Source organism: Chiloscyllium plagiosum, chromosome 28 (assembly GCF_004010195.1).
Source record: "Chiloscyllium plagiosum isolate BGI_BamShark_2017 chromosome 28, ASM401019v2, whole genome shotgun sequence".
NCBI lineage: Eukaryota > Metazoa > Chordata > Chondrichthyes > Orectolobiformes > Hemiscylliidae > Chiloscyllium > Chiloscyllium plagiosum.
The window spans coordinates 17,559,732-17,581,281 of record NC_057737.1 but is presented as its reverse complement, the minus strand read 5'-3'; the positions used below and the strand labels follow the sequence as shown (position 1 = coordinate 17,581,281).

Genomic DNA, 21,550 nt, shown 5'->3' with positions numbered 1-21,550 from the left:
ACTTGTCTTTAAGAGGGGCTAATGAACAAGAAAATATTACCATATATACTCAAGTAATAGTCAAATTTTTAAACTACATTTTAAGGTTAAAGTTATGGGGTCAACTGTTGCATGGATACTAATTTTGAGGAGCCGAAGTTCATGGCCATCAAAATTCAATTAGTACCATTAGCAGAAACCCAACTGATCTCTAAACTAATGAAGGGGAAAAAAGATGAATTATGGTAATTCTGAAAACCTGGAGGGGAACTCAACCAGCTAGCGGACTGGAAGATCAGGAGCGGTGCAGAACAACTAGCAGATTGGAAAGCTGGAGTGGGGTGTGACGGCTGGCACACTGACACATATTTGTTGACCTGTTATCTGTGAAGAACTAGGGTCAACTTTCACACAAGATTTATGGAAAATTCCAGATTATTTGGCCAAAAATAGGGGGTCAACTTTTACATTAGATCAACTATTACTCAAGTATATACAGTAATTTTTGGAGATAAAGAAGGCTTAATTTCCAGTCTCATTTTGCAGTGTTGGATTAAAGAGTAAGTTAGTAAATGGAATAGTTATATTGGGAGGAGTAAAACAAATTCCTGCAGAAGAATTTGACTTTATTTTGGAAAAGGAACTGACAGTTTCAAGAATATTGATCTCGCCAGTGGAGGTAAAACAAACTGAAACGTTACAGGAGGAACATCCTAGATTATTTCTTAAGTGTGACTAGATTTCAGGTTCACAAAATTATATAGGAAGAAAATTTAAACTGGGGAAAAGATTTAGAAACCTCAGATTATCAAATTAATTTGGAATTGTCAAATGAATTTGGAATTATAAACAGTTATATCCAATACTGTACTGAGAAGGTGAAACAGAAACAATACTTGAGTGTTAATATTTGCAAGGCAAAAAACAAATGAGGAAATGGAGACCACCTCAAATACCAGTCAATGTGGCGGTAGTTCCATTTGAGTGATTAATGGAATTTTACAAGTGGCTTGATAGGTCACTTAGGTATTAGGAAAACATGGGCTAAAATATTCAAATTTTGTTGGTCAGGGTTACATAAAGATGTGATCAAATTTTGATAAACATGCCATCTCTGGCAGGCAGTGGGGAAACCCTGACTCTGAATTACATCTGTGTCTTTAATTCTGAGACCAGCTTATGAAAAAACATTTAGCAGTGTCTTCATGCATATTGTAGGACCACTATCTAAAACCAGGAATGGGAATCAATATCTTTTAATGATTATGGATGTTTCTACAAGATTTCCTAAAACAGTGCCTTTAGAAACAATTAGTGCAATCATGATAGTAGAAAGGTTAGCTCAATGTTTTTTTAAAGATATGGAGTACAAAAAAATTAAGATTTAAACTTTATGTCCCAAATATTCAAAGAACTAAAGAATAATTTTAGAATAAAATAGTTTACATCTTTTGCTTATCACCCACAATCTCAAGATGTTTTGAAAAGACCATGATTAAAGCTTTTTGTCAATAATGTCCTAGTGACTAGGATATAGGAATTTCTTTGTGACTGTTTACCATTAGGGATGCCCCCAATAACTCCACAATGGCTTCTTTGTATTCAATGGATTCTTTTGAATCCTGAGAGTTGGGCTATCAACCATACAGGTGGAGGCTGTTTCACTACAAAATGGCAAGATGGGGATCAAATGGCCTATTCATGATTTTTTCAAAGAAACTGACCACATACAAAAAATAGTCAATGATATAGAAAGTCAAATTGAATCTTGTATTGCTGTATATCATTTTGAAATATACATTACCAACACTGTGGAAGATACTGTTATTTATATGGCTCATAATGTTTGGATTTACTTGGAAAGATTTTGGGACAAAAATTTACAGTTGTTTCATTGGAGCTTAATTCTTCAACTACATAATTTGAAAGCTATTCATCTGTTGAAAGAAAATGAATATTATTGCAGACAATTTATCGAGAGCAAATATGCAGGACACTGAGTGCAGTGGTGTCCATGGACTTATGTAAAATATGGTTGCTGAGTAACTCATTGTTTGTTTAATAACAATATGTCACTACTGTTTGTGTGACACAGAAATAGTATTAAGATAGTGATATTTGGGCACAAAAATGTCTCTTAAAGATACATTTTCACTTTTGGGGAGAGTTATGATGTAAAGTGTGTAATTTATATATTTATGAATATAATTTATTTTAGAGTTTGGATTTTGAACTAGTGGCATGTGGGTTTTGTTCTGTGTGTATAAAGGGGTTTAATTGTTAACTTGTCAATATTTCCAAAGCCGCAATTTTCTTTCAACCAGCATGAGAGAGAGAATTTCTTGTGTGAAAATGGATATTTGTATAATAGTGACAGTTTTATGAGTGGACAGAGTAAACAATGAGGAGCATTAGCTTGCTTTCAGTTCAGGATTTTTTTTGCTTTGGTGAAAACACATAGTTTGGAAATTTTTGTTTCAGTTCACGAGTTCCTGGTGGAAGTTAGATTAAATACTTTCTCCAAGAGAAAGCAGTTTTCCCTAAGAAAAATTAGGTAATACATTACTTCAGTGGAAGGATTTTATTTTGAAAGTTCCAGACCAGAAGTGTTTGTCTCAGCTTTAACCCTTAGTTGTATCATTTTCAAAATCTGACATTGAGCTATTTGTACAAAAGTCCAAAATATTGATGTAAATTATGAGTGATATTGATTCCAACATAATGTTTGTGGAGATGTATTCTCTATGTTCCTCTAATCTGAATAATTACCCTTTAATCTAAATTTCAACAATTTTTTTTAACTAATTTGCTCTCTATTCATTCTCTGACTCAACATATTCCTAACATCTGTCCAGGACTTACCCAGTGCAAGACCTTTTGCACATAAGTTACCGTGAAGCAACTTGGGGTATTTTGCTGTGTCAAAGGCACTACATAAATGCAAGTTGTTTTCTCTGAGCTGGGTAAATATCACCACAATGCTGAGATTCAATTTAACTCCTCTGTCTGATAACTTGAAACTGAGATCATAATTCTGGGTTTGTCTCATGGTAAGAACAGAGCAGGGTTTCGTGTAGAACGTTACAATGTTTAGTAAAAAGGAGTAGCGCCCCTGTTATGGATTTGTCATATTATACCAGAGCATGTAACAGGAAATTGCAGTGTATTTATTAGCAATTACAGACAATAATAGAGGCTTTCAGCTTACTTCTGTGTTTTTGTGGTGAGCTCCATGGAACGTCCAATATCGCGACTTCCCAGGTCAAAGCTCGAGTTGAAGTACTCCTCTGGAGTAATGGATGTTGGATTGGTATTGCTGAATGTCTGAGTAATGAATGCCTGGATTACAAAATGATGACAAACTACATTACACAAGTTCGAGCACATATTACAAACGTTTGGATTCAACACAATGAACCAGTAGCTCAACATAACTCAGTCTTATTGAATCAATCTGCAAACCAATTCAATCAAAGCATTAGGTTACTGATTGCAGTTTTCAATGGAAAGTGAGAGAACTAGGGATGTAACCACAAAAATGACAAGGAAAGTCTCAAATAAAATAAACTCCTGTGACTTATTCAATAACTGTAAACTTGGACTGAAAGGCACAACATAACTCTCAAAGCTTTACTGAAGATCCTTGAAACTCCTAAAATAGAAACTAAATGAATGACTATGAGCAAAGGGCCTTCTCGTGGAGGCTGAAGTGCAGGCAGATTAAAGCACAAGTGAGGGTTTGAGTCACAGAAACTTTGCTGGTTGATTGGTTACAGCTTTCCACAAATGCTAACAGTTTGCTCAATTGGGTCCATAGTCAATAAAGTTTTCACAGGGGTTTTCCCAACACTTAGCACAGATGGCCAACAGAAACTTTGGAGCAACATCGCGCTTGGCTGCTTATGCTGATAGTATGACCATGAGAACCTGTACAGGACTCCTTTCCCTTTCCAGCTATCCTTGTCCTAGCTGTAGAGTCATACAACACGGAAACAGACCCTTCGGTCCAATCAGTCCATGTTGACCATAATCCTGAACTAAACTAGTCCCACCTGCCTACATTTGTCCCATTTCCTTCCAAACATTTTTCATTCGTGTACTTCTCCAAATATCTTTTAAATGTTGTAACTGCACCTGCATCCACCACTTCCTCTGGAAGTTCACTCCACACGCGAACCACTCCGTGAAAAAATGTTGCCCCTCATGTCTTTTCTATATCTTTCTCATCTCACCTTAAAAGTATGCCCCATAGTCTTGAAATCCCTCACCCTAGGGAAAAGATCCCTCCCATTCATGTGTAGCTCTCGTGATTTTATAAACCTCTATAAGGTCACCCCTTCAACTTCCTAAGCTCCAGTGAAAAATGTTCCAGCCTCTCCTTATAACTCAAGTCTTTCACTCCAGCAACATCCTGGTATATCTTTTATGAACCCTCTCCAGCTTCATAATATCTTTCCTATAACAGGGAGACCATAAATAAATGGATATAAATTGGTAAATTTATAAATTTACCTCCTGTAACTGGTACAGTTCTTTAATACAATGCACAGCAAAATGCAAACCCAACCTCAGCACCTTTGAATCACCATTTAATTTGCAAAGTCTTCTCTCCTGGTCTTTCAAACATGGGCAGGGTCCTGCACTATCCAAAGTCAATGAGGTTCCTTATTGTAAAAATAACATTTTTCCAGCATTCATGTTTACTGTGCATGACAAATTAAGTAGCACTTCTTCCAAGGACATATTCCTGAAATACTGTATTTTAAGTGAAATTAGGTTTATAATATGCCACGACTGATTGGAGATTATGAGTCAAAGTTAATACCATGCCATCTATAAACTATAACAAACACTTTGGCTGAGGCAACAGAACATAAGTTTCAATACAAACCCCATTGTGTGGTCCAACATGTTGTTCTGCAATTCCCAGGAAAGACTGGAGAGGTGTTTTACTGCCTGCAAAAGACAAGAGGTGTTCTTTTACTACAGTGTTTGCTCCATGACAGAAATGTTTACAATGATTGATCTCTGCATTCAGCATGCAAACCTGCTGAGTACCAACCGTTCGAATTTATTGTATTCTTTTGAGAGTCAAGACTTTGAATGAGACTTTATTCTTAAAGAAAACATAAAAAGGATCAATGAGGAATTCTGTTTTCACTTCATTCAGACTGAAGCTGTCATTGAGAAATGTGTGCTGATTGTTTTGATTCTTTGTCTTAAATCTTTGGTTTTTGGTTGTCTATTAATTCAGCTCTCATACTCAACTGGTATATGAGCTATTTGTTTTATCATCATAATCCCCACTTTAAATAGTTTGTCACCAATCTCCACCATTTGGGGTGCTCTAAGTGCAATGACTTGAACTGCACATGAACGTAGGGCTGAATCTTACATCTTTTAGGCTAAGTGCAGGCTGCATTGAGCTTTTTTGTTTGAAAGATTTATTGCTGCAAAGCCCAGTGAGCTTTCTCACCTTATCTTACCAAACTCATTAACTACCTACCCCACCCTAATAGCATTCCTTGCATCTGATTTCATGTGCTATTCCAGGAACAACTCACCATTGCTGGGATATCCCGGAATTAACCGCATCCCTTACATATTTTATCCCTTCATCATATTTAAAAGGTGGTTGTACACACGGACAAGTACTGTCAGTCTGGAGCTGCCCTGCACAGCTTCTGATATTTGCCCTCGATATAGCAAATAAAGGGAAATGGAAACCCTGCTTTGGAAATGGATCCTGCAGAGGGAGGCTGTCCTTGACCTTACTCTGCCAGGACCCCCTGAGCAAAGGCTATTTCCCTTGACTTGACTGAGATCTCCTGATAACTGTGAGGAGCTTCCTTCCATTGGGTCTGCATAAAACAACAAGACAAAAGAAATACGAACCGCCAATGGAGAGGCAAAATGCAAAAAGGTAAGACGGGGATACTGTAAACATGATAGAAGTGCTCAGAGGGAATGAGCACTAAGATAATGAGCAAAGAGTACAGCCTGAGTTGCATTTGGTCCCTGAGCACACCATGTCCTTAGTGCAGCATTACAATGAGAGTTACTGGCCCAGCCCAAGATGGCAGTATTGAAGTGCAGAAGTAAATTGACCAGAGATGTGCCATGAGGACTATTAGAGGCTGGCCCATATCAGATACCCATAGATATAGGGTGTGTGTGTGACAGGAGCCTGTGGAGTGTGCCCTGAAATGTTGGTGTCCACATGGATGTCAGTCAGAGCAAGCGCAAGGTAAATCTGCCAGGTACCCATTCTGAGCTCCATGCTGAGTGCTCTCGATGTCTAGCCTTCTTGGTGTGTTTGATAACCCCCCCTTTATTTAGTAATTCTGTTCTCCTGAGTGACAAACTCTCTGTGCTACTTGTTAAAAGCATAAAAGATTAAGTGAATTTAAAAAAAAAAATTCATTCACAGGATGAGGCCATCATTGGCTAGGTCAGCATGCATTGTCCCTCCCCAATTACCCAGAGAGAACTTAAAAGTCAACCACACTGCTGTGTGTCTGGAGTCCCATGCAGGCCGACCAGGTAAGGACAGCAGTTTCCTTCCCAAAAGGGACATTAGTGAACCAGGTGGGTTTCTTCCCCCCCAAAAATTGGCAATGGATTCATGGTCTTCATTAGCCTCTTAAATCCATATTTTCTTTTATTGAATTCAAGTTCTACCATCTGCCATGGCAGGCTATGAACCTGGGTCCCCAGAACATACCAGGGTTTCTGGATTAACAGGCCATTGCCTCCCCCTAATGCTCTTGATATTGAGATGGGCTTCATTGGGCTTCTCACCTGATCCTGCCACAAATCTCACAACAGTTCACGTTGCTCCAACCCTGTAAGATCCCACCTATAGTTTCCGATAATTCATGTGCAGCTAGTTTCAAGATCAATCCAATTGAGTAATCATTAAATATGAATTTGTGTTGATTTATACTGATTGCCCTATGGAACTATGAAGTGTCAAATTGCTTTTACATCATTAACATGCTTTCAGAAGTAATGTTAAGTTTTTATAGTCCCCTTTCACTTAGTTTATGGATATAAACTTGTTTACCTTGAATGAGTTTAACTGATAGAAGCCACCACCTTCCAAATATTATATCTGGTGAGAGATGGCAACAGAGGAAACCTCTTTAATCCCAGGGACTAAAGCTACAGTTGCAACAACTGTGTTATATTTATAAGTGCAGACTCAAACTGCATACAATCCCCTTCCAAGTGAGTGCTGAGATTTTGCAAACTTGTGAACAACTAACTGGACCAGAAAGCAATGCTATACAAAATACATTAGGTTGAGGATTAAAAGTGTGAAAAGGGAATGATGATAATAATAATAATAATGGGAATGGCTATAAATATGAACTGTAATTTTAAATTAATAGTCAAAGCTCTGAGTTGTCACAGATAAGGATCCAGGATTTGTTGATGTGAGGGCCAAGGTGAGCCAATGTAATTTAATCCCCATTTTAAAAATCATGCATTCTGTCGCTAGAAGAAAATACATTCATTTTATTGTAACTATAGATAAACATCAATTGCAATGTAAAGCAATTTGGGAATCAGTAAAGAAGGAGTGGTTAGGGCAAAGGACTTTGCAGTCGAGTCTGAGCAATATAAAAATAAAGAGCCACAGTGCCACCTTACTGTTTGGAGGTGTAATTAAATGTTAAGTTTATGTAGTTATTTTCCATTGTATAAGTTGACATTTCTACATCTGGAATGGAAGACAATAACTCACAGAGTGGCAAAGTAGCATGTGGATGTCAAGTTTTGTAGACAGGAAGGGCATTTTAAAAAAAACATTTTTCATAGGTTTATGATTATGATCTGATAGAGCAGAAACAAAGTAATTTTAAAATATTTGTGCCTTTAGTGTTTTCACTTTGTGGGGAGTCTGCATCCCCATTCAGAATAAAATCTTATTTTTTCCAGTCTGTAAAAGGTATTATCATTATCAATAGTAAGGTAAAGTCACATTTATTCTAAAGCTGCTCTCTCATTGGAGAGAGACAACTGGTGGTGGGATAACCTGAGGGACACCACTCCTCAGATGAAGAGTGAAGTTGAAAAAGTGGGACCCTTGTGGTAACCTCATCCCACTTGGGAATAGAACCCATGCTGTCAGCATTATTCATGCATTGCAACCTATTCAGCAAACCAATTGAGCTAACTGATTCTAATCAATAGTGTAACTCCATACCTCCCATTACTTTCTTCCCTACTTGAAGATTCATAGTTCAGCTGCATTATGGCTATGCCAGTGCAAGTTTGCTCTGGGATCAATCCTGGATAGCAAGAGAGGTACACACACCTACACACCTTTCTGGCAGGCAGCTCTGACGACATTTTCTCTCACAAGTTGAAGGTAATATTTATTTTACTAGCTGACACCATATCTGAGATTGCAGCATAGCAGACCAGAATCTGAATCTGAGACCTTGCTGGTATTTACGGTTCTGTTCTACACTGTCAACTGCAATGTGCAAAACTATTTCAAGATTTCAAGAGGATATCCTGTTTACATCCTTCTATTACCATGCAGAAATGCCTGGCCTTTCTTAGATACGGGAGGTGATAGAACAACTAAGCTGCTCTCTTAATGGCTTCATTTGAGTTGGGAGACCAACATGTGATATGGCAATGTTTCCACTCCAGTAGAACTCTGACAAAATTCATTGTAAAGTTCTACACCTAGAATTCCCACAGGATTTTGCCAGTGAGAGATCAGAAGAGTGACCATAGTACACTATAAATGGAAAATAGCAAGTGCACATGTTATTTTTCCAAGACGTTTGTTATTCTGTGCTGTGTAGTAGAGGATATAATGAGCCATTTGGAACTTCTTCCCATAATGTTGTACTGCAATTTAATTATACTGCAAAATTACACCACTTGGTTTTGTACACTTGCAAATTGGAGTGGACTAATTTGACTACTTACATTTCATTTGAATGCAGGTTCAGACATAACAATAAGCTCTTGATCGGGCACGTTTGCCTTCAACTTCCACAGCACGAGTACAGAATGCATTGCAGTATCAACACCTTCTGGTCATCAGAGGCAGTGATACTCTCTTGGAATTGAGATTTCAACTTTGATGCAAACTAGTGGCTGTAGAGTATGTGTAAACTTTGTGTTCCAAAGCATTTAATATTAGGTTCCCATTTTGGTGACAGTCTGATGCTTTGCCAGTCAATGGCACACATTTAGCATTGCTGACCTATATGGACCTCTCCCAACACTAGGAAAGGTCCTAGTTATACCAGTAACATCTCCAGATAGAAACAGAAAGCACTGCAGAAACTCAGCAGGTGTGGCAGCATCTGTGAGGAGAGAAACAGAGTTAACTGGATGTAAGTTTGCCCACTGAACTGGAAGGTTCATTTTCAGACGTTTCGTCACCTAGAATGGTGACGAAACATCTGAAAATAATCTGTGCAGCTCAGCGAGCAAACTTACATCCAGAACCTCAACCTGAGCTACAAATCTTCTCAAAACTCGCAAACAGAGTTAATGTTTTGAGTCCAACCTGACTCTTCTTCAGAACTAAAAAGAAAGGGGTTTCCAAAGATTCAAAATGTTAACTCTGTTTTTCTCTCCATAGGTTCTGCCAGCTCTGCTGAGTTTCTCCAGTATTATGTGTTTTTATTTCTGCTTCCAGCATCTGTAGTATTCTGTTTTTATTTGGTAAAGTCTCCAGATTTGTTTGCACCCGTAACATTGAAGTAACATATGCAACATGATGATAAATTTGAGCATAACAGAAAAAGAACACATATAGCTGAATCATTCCCAATGAAAGACAGTCAATAATGTAGAACAATATAATCAGTGTTGTCATTTTGTAGTCTGTAATGGACAGTAATGGCACTGAGGGACATTGCTAAATTATATTAAGCCTACTTTTGCTTCTAATCCATTATCTTTGCTTCTGTTTTCATTCAATATTGAACTGTTATCCGTTTAGGTGAAGTCTTACACTGAAACTTAATTCTTACACTGCCATCAGCTTCGGGGAATTCCAGATTCCTCCAGCTTATCAATTTTTTATAATGCTGAACAGAAACCTATGAAAGTACAGCGGAAACTCCATTATCCACCAGAGGAAGTGGATTATGGAAATTGGTGAATAATTGACAGTCTTCAAATCTGACCCCCTAACTGTGCAGCAATACCCTAGGCACAGGAATGAAGACGGGCATGATACAATTACCAATAAATGTAGGTTGATTCAGTAACAAAAGGAGATGAAATACAAATAACAAAAGGGGCTGAGCAACCTGGTGATATTTCACACTGGGCTTCTGTTTTATGAAAATTCTAGCAGACAATTGCTATGAAAGGCTAATAGGACTGTGGATAATGAAGGTTCCACTGTAGTAAGCTTACTCAGATGTCACTAAAATGAACACTTTGAAATTTTAGACAAATATAAAAACACTTTACTTCTGATCTTCTGGCTGCTCGATGGGATAACTCGTTGGTGGACCAACAGAGTGGACGCGGTTGAAACAGGTTTGTGTCGCCGGTGCCCTAGAGGTTGAAACAATTTGAAAAAAACACAATCTGGGGTTGAGAAATGCAAATGGGTGCTGTAACACCAGCTCTTTGCCCCCAGGTAGCAAATCCAAACAACATCAGCAAATTAAACAATTACGCTGCTGACTTTGAATACGCCCAGAACTGGCACGCCTTCCTCAATCGTGGCATTGCACAAAAATGTTTCTACTGCAAATAATCAGATTTGAGCCGAAAATTATTTAGCTCTGACATTAGACTTCTGGTACCTCATTAAGATCACCATGTACAGGAAGCCCAAGTCACACAAAGGTGAAGCTGCCCAGCCTTTACATAGAAACAAGAGCTGAAACCTATCATTATATTCCAATAGCTTTTCACTCCATATTAAATACTGCAACAAATTAACTCAAAACAGTATGCTTACATCAGAGTATTGATAAGCTTTTTAAAAAGCTCATTCGCAGTATTTGTGCCTCAGTTAATTAAATCACTGCTGAAGCAAGTGAATCTAAATTAAATCTTTAGCTGGATGCTCTTCATCTGGTGAAGATAACTGACACACGTTGGATTGGAAATACTCAGTGTTTCAAGATTGAACATGAAAATATTTTAATATTTAATATTATTATACAGTAAGAGAATGTATAATTTTCTTGATTCTATCACAGATGAATCAATTGATATTATTATTGGATCAAACAATAATACATACATGGCCACACATACTTAGCCCATAAACAGTTTCTGTGTTAACTTCCCATATATTGCATGGTTTAACATGGCTTGCTCCTTAACACTGCATAACACTACAAAATTCCTGGACTAGCCTTGGATGCCACAAACTATCTCATTATGTTCCTCTAGCTATCCCCAATGGTTGTTCACTCATTCTCACTCTTCAGTGACTTATGTCATGTGTATTTTTTTCTTACCATGAGCTCCTTACAAAGGTATATAATGTTGCCAGTAAAATGTCTGCTTAACATCTTGCATTTGAATTCTGTAGTTTTTAATCTTATCAAAAGCACCTAACCAGATTATGGTTTTGTCAGCATTTTTCAAGCACTGAATTATCATATTTTTAATGCTCTGCCTGTCACTGGAAACCTGCAGCTAATGATAAATGGGCAGTGCTATAATATACAGGAACGGAATTGGATCAGGTATAGAACTCTCACGTTGCTTCCATTTTTACAAGAGAGAGAGTCATGTACTCAGCAATGTGGCAAGAATATGGGGAGAGAACCTTATGAAATTAATACACCACTGACTCCAACAACGCTCCATGGACAGATGATATTGAGCAAATGTTCTGTTATTGATTTATTAATTCTTTTCAAAACTAACTTTACCGTCCTCCTATCACTCACTTTCAGAGCCTACCCCTGTTCTGGACTTATTCTGTTCCTATAGTCTGTAAGGAATAGATTGCCTGAGCCACTTGTCACTGTTCCTTTTCTCCAGTGTTAGTGTTAATGAGCTGTCACTGCATGACTTGCTTTCATATGCTCATCATAGGCCCAGTAATGCTCTCCTTCACTTACCCTTGCTTTTACTCTTGTTCTGGTCTGACAGGTGCTCCGTTCTTGTCCGAGTAACTAGTTCCACATTGGAAGCTCCATAAACCTATGAGGATGCATGAGAGTGTTTTATTTTCAAAGAAAATCATTGAAGTACAATGAGCCACTGAGTACAATTTAGACATAGAGATCAATAATTGGTGAGTATAATTTCCATCAATTAAAATAAAGATGTTAATCAAATATGTTAATTTCTAAGCTTAAAGTTCATTATCTGTTGTTTGGTGATAGAAATCTTTGTATTGGGAGCACTAAATCATAAATTTTATTCCCTGTTGTTTGCAGAACATGATAGGACATTGTTCAATGGTTAGTACATTCCATTACCTTGGACTCATATCCATTTATTATCTCAGTCTTCTCACTTCTCCAACCCAGGATTCCAGATTTATTTCTGAGAAAAGAAAATTAGAAAAGACAGTAGTACTGAAGTCATATTCAACACTGTTGTCGAATGCCTCAAAAACCGATAGACTGCTCAGTGAAATATGTCAGTTCAAGTCATGTTATTTGAGGCAATTAAAATTGGCAAACATCAAGATCACTCCAAGCAAAGGTTGGGGAAGAAAATAGAATTATGAACTGGCTTTGCATTTAGCTGATAGTTTAATTTTTGTATCACGTCACATCTAATTAATAAAGTCAGGTACATTTTTAAACTTTAATCATTATTTGAGTGAATGAATTGAAACATCAAGTGCCATTTGACTAACACCCCCTGTTATTATATTCTTAAATTGTCAGCCAATGGATCGTGAACAGTTAGTAAGATGCTAAGTATCCTTCTAGGAGGCCGTGACAATAGAACCTTTAGGAAATTCAGGATTGATTGGATGAAGATAATAATGCTGTATTAATTGTTTGACTGTTTCAATGCAATTTTTAATCTGTGCAACACTTAGTTTAATTTGACCAATTTAGCCAAATAACCAGTAAGATGGCCAGTGTAGGGAATTGTGAAAAATTCACACTGATGCCATAGATATTGTTTTCTCCAGGCATATTGTTGTGGTTGATAACTGAACTGTACTATATCAAGTATTATTGCTGCGCTAAAATAGACATCTTCCCGTTCGCAAGCACTTTGGGGGTGGTTCAGTGGTTAGCACTGCTGCCACACAGCATCTGAGTTCGATTCCAGCCTTGGATGACTGTTTGCGTAGAGTTTGTACATTCTCCCCAGGTTTACCCCCACAGTCCAAAGATAGGTAGATTGGTCATGATGAAGTGCCCATGGTGTCCAGAGATGTACAGCTGAGGTGAACTGGCCATGGGAAATGCAGGGTTACTGGGATGGGGTGGGATGCTCTTCGGAGAAGTAGTGTGGACTCAATGGGTCAAATGGCCTGCTTCAACACTTGTAGTGATTTTATGTTCTTTGTCTTTACAGCAGGTGTTTACATGCTGTAGTTGGAACCCAAATTCAGTCCTCTGGCCTGATTTTAACTCTGGTAATTGAATGTATTTACAGTGAGTTCAAACCTTACCCACATTTATTTCTAGACGTCCAGTGTTTTCCACATTGTTCTTTGAAATTTGATAGATACAAAAACCATTTTGTTTTACTTTGCATGAACTGAATTGCCAAGGAATGCCATGAACTTGGCCTAGTAATTAACCTTCACCATCAACATTCTGTTTAAAGAGTTTGTAATTAAATATTCACATGATGTTGTAAATAGGGTGGTCATTGGCTGCAGATAGCTTGCCTGAGTTCAGTAGATTCCATTACGAAAGGAATTGGACCACTGGAATGGCCTTATGTAGTTGAGATCAGTTAACTCTGTACAGACTAGGGAAAGAACCTTGTCAAATAATATAAGATCTACAAATGCTGGAGATCTGGATCAAAAGCAGACATTGCTGGTGAAACTCAGCAGCTTTGGCAGCATCTGTGAGAAGTAAGAAGACTTAATGTTTTGAGTGACTTTTCATCAGAATATTTCTGAGTTTCTCCAGCAATTTTTGTTTCAAAAAACCTGTTGAATCTAGCTCTGTAAATTTACCCACTTGGCCTCAGAAGGTACCAAAAAATAACATTAGGGCTATGATTTTAGTGCAATTCTGACTGTTTCAATTTACAATGTGGAGGTGCCGGTGTTGGACTGGGGTGGACAAGGTTAAAAATCACACAACACCAGGTTAGAGTCCAACAGGTTTATTTGGCAGTAGGATTGTACGGGTTGCACACAATCTACAGGCAGTCAATCCATGTAGCATTTTATAAATTTCTAGTTGGAAATAGAACCAGTTGGGCTCAAGTTTGGGATACAGACAGATTCTAACCTCACACCTTTAATGCATTCTCTCAGCTGAGATGTCACCTTTTTAAATAAAACCTTAAGTTATCTCGAGAATGTGACATGAAAGAAGTTCTGGGATTTACGTATTAATGAACTGAAACCTGCAACCCATTCTAAAAGATGAAAGACTTAATAGCAATCTAGGTTTGTTCAATATACGATTTCAGTTGCATGATGCTGTGATCTTTTGCTATAAATTCTGTGTCTTTTGATCCTATTCCACAGTTACCTGATGAAGGAGCAGTGCTCCAAAAGCCAGTACTTCCAAATAAACCTGTTGGATTATAACCTGGTTTTGTGTGACTTTTAACTTGGTTTAATTTACATCTTTCTGGAAGGTCACATTGAAGTTGTCTACAGTTTATGCAGCTTGAAAAAAATGAAACCAGACATGGGAATACACAAAGAGACTATACTTCAGGCAACAGCCTTTGGACAGAGAGAGAAAAAACTGCATTCATAACAGCAGAACTAGAAGGAATGCTCTCTTTCTATCTCTCTCAGCCTTTCAAAAACACAGTGATCAGGTATAAAACAATATATCGAAAATAAGTGCATTTTTGTTTAATACTCAAATAAAATACGCATTGAAGAATGTCTGTTCAGTCAAAAATATCAACATGCTAACACGACTGAATTAGATGACTGATTAAATTACTTTATACAGCACTATAGGAATGCTGACAGTAAATATGACAAAAATATGTGCGATAAACCTGATAGTTCAATTGTCGTCCTCTGTGTGGTTATTGTACAGAATTGGAAGTGGTAGTAACTAACAAGGATTGATGTGTACAAAAACGCTCATTGCAGAAATGTCTGCTTTAGAAGGGATTAGTTTGGAAATTAAGAAACTTACACCATTTAAGCAGAGGCTGGAAAATGGAACATTGTAATTCATTTGTAAGTAAATGACCATGTGATTAAATTCACCATTACACATCACTCTCGAAAACTTCACAGTCCACTATATTTTGTGCCACATGAGTTAGCCACTAGGTTGGCCATCAGCTGCTAATTTAATAAACATTTGTTGAATTGCTGACACTGGGAAGATAAGAAAGTGTATACCACAGGCCAAATGATACAACAAAGCAAAATGCCTGTGAGATCAAGACTTGGCTCTTTTAGCTTTCCGTCGTGCTTGAGGCAACTGGGAAAGAAGTGAAGAGGGTCAAGAGGGAGGCTGGGAAAGAGGTTGTACACATGTAATTTGTGTTCCTGCAAACTTTGAAGAAAGAAAGAAAATAAGCAATAGAGAGTTAGAATAGAGTCTGAGAGGAAAATGATGAGGCACAAAGCTGCAGCTGACAAGTTAGAATATAAACCTTATATTCTATATAGGTAAGAACATAAACAAAATCAAAAAGTCAAGTATGGATTGAGGAATGACAAAATGAGTTCAAGAGATGTCAGTGAACCAAGGAAATCAGTTAAAAGATAAAAGGAACAGTGCAAAGGTCTTGCAGGGAGTCAGTAGCCGGAAGCTTCTGTGAAGCAGCAATCACAGTCAGTTTACTGGTCTGCTTCTACTTCACTCTACTCCTTGGTGCTCCTTTGTATTTCTGGCCAAGACTTTGAATCATGATCTATTTGGCAAAGTACACACGAAAGAAGCGCTTTAGGAAAGTGGCCTTGGAGGAAGACACCTCAGATGCCGCCTGAACTGCTGTGCTTTTCCAGCACCACTCGACTCCAGAATCTGGTTTCCAGCATCTGCAGTCATTGTTTTTACTTTGGAGGAAGACAGACCACGCGCCTTTTGGTTTGGAGCACTAGCTACTGTAAGTTTCAATATTCAGTGTAAATGCTAGTGAATAGGTGAAAGAGTGGGTGAGTCGATGAATGGGTGAGCAGGCAGGGTGGGAGTTGGACACGGCAACAGGTGGTACGGTGGCAGGTAGGTGAGGTGCTAGGTTGGTAAGCTGGTAGAGTCAGGGTTTGGTGAGGAGGCTGATTGGTAGTGTGGGTATTTGATATGTGAGGTGAAAGGATGGTAAGGTGGTTGAGTAGGTGAGTGCATCAGGGTTAAAGGGTGGTAATTGCAAGGTAGGGGAGGTTGGCCCAGGTCACGGAGGATAATCGGATTATGGGGCCTAGTCAGACCAGGCGGGTAGTCAGATTTGGGTGGGACAGGTCTGGAATAGAAGTGCGGAGGGTTTGTAATCAGACATTGTGGTGCTATTTTTTATTTATTCATAGGAAGTGGGCCCCTCAAAGATCAGCAAGGCGGCCTTTGTGTGGAGCCACAGAAAATGGGGCAGATACTAAATGAGTATTTTGCATCAGTATTTACTGTGGAAAAGGATATGGAAGATATCGACTGTAGGGAAATAGATGGTGACATCTTGCAAAATGTCCAGATTACAGAGGAGGAAGGGCTGGATATCTTGAAACAGGTAAAGGTGGATAAATCCCCAGGACCTGATCAGGTGTACCCGAGAACTCTGTGGGAAGCTAGAGAAGTGATTGCTGGGCCTCTTGCTGATATACTTGTATCATCTATAGTCACAGGTGAGGTGCTGGAAGACTGGAGGTTGGAAAATATGGTGCCACTGTTTAAGAAGGGTGGTAAGGACAAGCCAAGGAACTATAGACCAGTGAACCTGACCTCGGTGGTAGGCAAGTTGATTAGATTACTTACTTACTGTGTGGAAACAGGCCCTTCGGCCCAACAAGTCCACACCGACCCTTCGAAGAGCAACCCACCCAGACCCATTCCCGTACATTTACCCCTTGACCTAACACTACGGGCAATTTAGCACAGCCAATTCACCTAACCTGCACATCTTTGGACTGTGGGAGGAAATCAGAGCACCCGGAGGAAACCCACGCAGACACGGGGAGAATGTGGAAACTCCACACAGACAGTTGCCCGAGGCGGAAATTGAACCCGGATCTCTGGTGCTGTGAGGTAGCAGTGCTAACCACTGTGCCACCGTGCCACCCTGTGTTGGAGGGAATCCTGAGGGACAGGATGTACATGTATTTGGAAAGGCAAGAACTGATTAGGGATAGTCAACATGGCTTTGTGCGTGGGAAATCATGTCTCACAAACTTGATTGAGTTTTTTAAAGAAGTTACAAAGATTTCTATGTCAAAATTTCAGATCCAAAGCATTTCTACTTCAACTACATTGAATTCAATCCAAAGTTCTGAACCTGTGTCCTGGAAGCACAAATATTCTGACAGGGATCCTTGTCCAATAACTCTGACCAACTGGCCATGTTTCCCAATATCCTTTGGTATTGAATAGCTGAAGTGATGTTTGATCACATTCTTATTACACACCTTCGGACCTTGAAGTGCAGATTCATAGCTCCTTGAAAGTGGAGTCACAGGTAGATAGAATAGTGAAGGCAGCATTTGGTATACTTTCCTTTATTGATCAGAGTATTGAGTACAGGAGTTGGGAGGTCATGTCGCGGCTGTACAGGACATTGGTTAGGCCACTTTTGGAATATTGTATGCAATTCTGGTCTCCTTCCTATTGGAAGGATATTATGAAACTTGAAAGGGTTCAGCAAAAATTTACAAGGATGTTGCCAGGGTTGGAGGATTTGAGCTGTAGGGAGAGGTTGAATAGGCTGGGTCTGTTTTCTCTTGAGCGTCAGAGGCTGAGGGTGACCTCATAGAGGTTTATAAAGTCATGAGGGGCATGAATAGGGTAAGTATACAAAGTCTTTTCCCTGGGGTCGGGGAGTCCAGAACTAGAGGGCATAGGTTTAGGGTGAGGGGGAAAGATATAAAAGCGACCTAAGGGTCAACATTTTCACACAGAGGGAGGAACATGTATGGAATGAGCTGCCAGAGGAAGTGGTGGAGGCTTGTACGATTGCACCATTTAAAAGACATCTGGATGGGTATATGAATAGGAAGGGTTTGGAAGGATATGGGCCGGGTGCTGGCAGGTGGGACTAGATTGGGTTGGGATATCTGGTCGGCATGGACGAGTTGGACCGAAGGGTCTGTTTTTGTGCTGCACATCTCTATGACTCTATGACTAAAAGAGTCACAGAGGTATACAGTATGGAAACAGGCCCTTCGGCCCTTGCTCATGCTGCCCAGTTTTCAAAATGATACTACTCCCATTTGCCTGCATTTGGCCCCTATCCCTGCATAGCTATCCATCCCATTCATAAATGACAAAATTGTACAGTCGGTTCTGCTATAACGCAGTAGTTCCGTTCTCATATAACCCCGTGTTATAAGAAAATGGTGTAATAGCAGCAGCATTTAAACTAATGGGGCCCAAACTGCGTTATAACCAATACATGCTTTAAAAGTTCATGCTTTAGAAACAGTGTCCCCAATTCATCAATTGTGTTATAGTGAATTCACATTAACAAAACCCGCATTATACCAGAACGACCTGTACTCACTTCCAGCACTACTTTTTGCAGTCCATTCCAGACACTCACCACCCTCTGACAACTGTATGAAAAAGTTGTCCCTTTCTTGTACCTCTCCCCTCTCACCTTAAACCTATGACCTTTACTTTTATACTCCCCTACCATGGGGAAAAGCGATCGGCTATCTACCTAATCAATGCCTCTCATGATTTTATAGACCTATATAAGGTTACCCCTTAGTCTCTTACTGCCCAATACCTATATGGATGGAAGCAGCAATTGTTACCTTTCGAAAGAGATGTTCTTGGTATCTAGTTGGGTGGTGACGATGGGGGTAGTGAGACGACTTGCCACCTGTTCCTCTGAGGGCTGCACGGCAGCCAGCAGCATGTCCCGGTCATAATTAGCCAGCGACAGAGTTTCTGAGTAAACCATCTGTCGATCATGGTCAATCTCCATTACAACTGCGCAGTTGTCTGAAAGAAACACCGCAATTACAGAACGTTAACAATACCATCCAAAGATTCACACTTCAAAGACAATGCAGCAGATCTCATTTGTGCATCGAGGGCAGAAAAGTCAAAGGTTCACTGAAAATGAATTGTTTTCTGAAATTGCAACAATGTGGAAATGGCCCGGTTCAGAAAACAATAAAGAGAATGAATGAAGGAGACAGTGGTAATGTCAGTGGACTAGTTGGCAAGGGGTTACACTAACGCAGTAGAGGCATGGGTTCATAGCCCACCACACCAGCTTGTAGAAATAGTTAATGAAATCTGAAATTGAAATTTGTTTTCAGTAATAATGCCAATGAATCTATCATTGACTGTTGTAGAAACCCATCCAGTTCACTAATATCTTTTAGGGAAAGATATCTGCCATCCTTACCTGGCCTGGCCTATGTAACTCCAGATCCACAGCAGTCTGATTGATTCTTAGCTGCCCTGTGAAATAACCTTGCAAGCTGTTTGATTCAAGGTCATTTAAGTATGAGTAATAAATAATAGTCATGTCAGCAATGTCCACATAAAGAAACCAATAAACCTTCAAGAAGATGTTTTTACTATGGTGTTCAGTATTACTTCATCATAACTTGATAGTCTACAGCAGAATGAATGCATGTTTATAATTTTAAACAATATTTAAAGCACCCTTCTGGTTATTGTACAGTTGATGCATGACTAGCAAACATACACAAAAACACACAAATAAAAGCAAAATAGGTCTGTGTCACAAGGTGTGTCACAAGGATCAGTGTTGGGTCCATTGCTTTTCGTCATTTATATTAATGATTTGGATGTGAACATAGGAGGTATGGTGAGTAAGTTTGCAGATGACACCAAAATTGGAAGGTGTAGTGGACAGCGAAGAAGGTTACCTCAGAGCACAATGGGATCTTGATCAGATGGGCCAATGGACTGAGAAGTGGCAGATGGAGTTTAATTTAGATAAATGTGAGGTGCTGCATTTTGGAAAGGCAAATCAGAGCAGGAGTTATACATGTAGTAAGGTAAGATCCTGGGGAGAGTTGCTGAACAAAGAGACCTTTGTACAGATTCATAGTTCCTTGAAACTGGAGTCGCAGGTAAATAGGATAGTGAACAAGGCGTTTGGTATGCATTCCCTTATTGGTCAGAGCACTGAGTACATGTTGCGGCTGTACAGGACATTGGTTAGGCCACTTTTGGAATATTGTGTGCAACTCTGGTCTCCCTCCTATTGGAAGGATGTTGTGGAACTTGAAAAGATTCAGAAAAGATTTAGCAGAGTGTTACTAGAATTGGAGGATTTGGAGACTGAATATGCTGGGGCTATTTTCCCTGGACATTGGAGGCTGAGGGGTGACCTTATCAAGGTTTATCAAATCATGAGGGCATGGATAGGGTAAATAGGTCTTTTCCCTGGGGTGGAGGAGTCCAGACATGGAGGGCATAGGTTTAGTGTGAGAGGGGAAAGATCTAAAAGGGGGCTAAGGGGTAAACTTTTCACGCAGAGGATGGTGCATGTATGGAATGAGCTGCCAGAGGAAGTGGTACAATTACAACATTTAAAAGGCATCTGGATGGGTATATGAATAGAAAGGGTTTGGAGAGATATGGGCCAAGTGCTGGCAAATGGGACTAGATTAGGTTGGGATATCTGGTCGGCATAGACAGGTTAACCGAAGGGTCTGTTTCTGTGCTGTACATCTCTGTGGCTGTATGACTGCAGGGGCCAGAAATTTGAAATAAAAATAGGAAATGCAGGAGGAACTCAGCAGATCTGGCAGAAGTCCGAACTTCTGAAGACAGTCATACTGGACTTGAAACATTAACTCTGTTTCTCTCTCTATGGATGCTACCAGGCCTGCTGTATTTCTCTAACACATTCAGTTTTTATTTAAAGAACATAGAAACATACAACTTAAGAGCCATTTGACTCCTCAAGCCTGCCATGCCATTCAATTAGATCATAGCTGATCTGATTGTAAACTCATTACTATATTCCCACCCACCTCTGATAACCTTTTATCTCTTGCTTATCCAGAATCTACCTACCTCTTACTTAACCATATTTAAAGACTCTGCTTCCACCACATTTTGAGGGAGACAATTCCAAAAGACTCACCATCTTCTGTGAGAAAAGAAAATCTCCCCCTTTGTCATTTCAATAGCTCCCCTCACCCTTTTGTTAAAAGTGACCCCCAATCTATATATCCTATCATAAGAGAAAACATCCTGACAACGTGCACCCTTTCAAGCTCCCTCAGGATAGTTTATGTTTTAATGAAACATAGTCATGGTGTCCTCTAAAATGTAATGTC

General features: G+C 39.3%; 1 protein-coding gene across 3 annotated transcripts in view; it reads right to left on the bottom strand.

Annotated features, from left to right (window-relative positions):
• Positions 1-21,550, bottom strand: part of ankrd13b (ankyrin repeat domain 13B) — a 363,369-nt gene that overhangs the window by 53,219 nt on the left and 288,600 nt on the right. For 2 of the 3 annotated variants that reach the window (XM_043718413.1, XM_043718411.1), the window contains exons 6-11: positions 19,034-19,223; positions 12,420-12,486; positions 12,057-12,138; positions 10,438-10,524; positions 4,871-4,935; positions 3,188-3,318 (exon numbers count right to left, since the gene is read on the bottom strand). In XM_043718413.1, coding sequence (XP_043574348.1) covers positions 3,188-3,318; positions 4,871-4,935; positions 10,438-10,524; positions 12,057-12,138; positions 12,420-12,486; positions 19,034-19,223 — 622 coding nt within the window. The remainder of the gene's footprint in view (positions 1-3,187; positions 3,319-4,870; positions 4,936-10,437; positions 10,525-12,056; positions 12,139-12,419; positions 12,487-19,033; positions 19,224-21,550) is intronic. The other variant, XM_043718412.1, reaches the window with a different exon arrangement.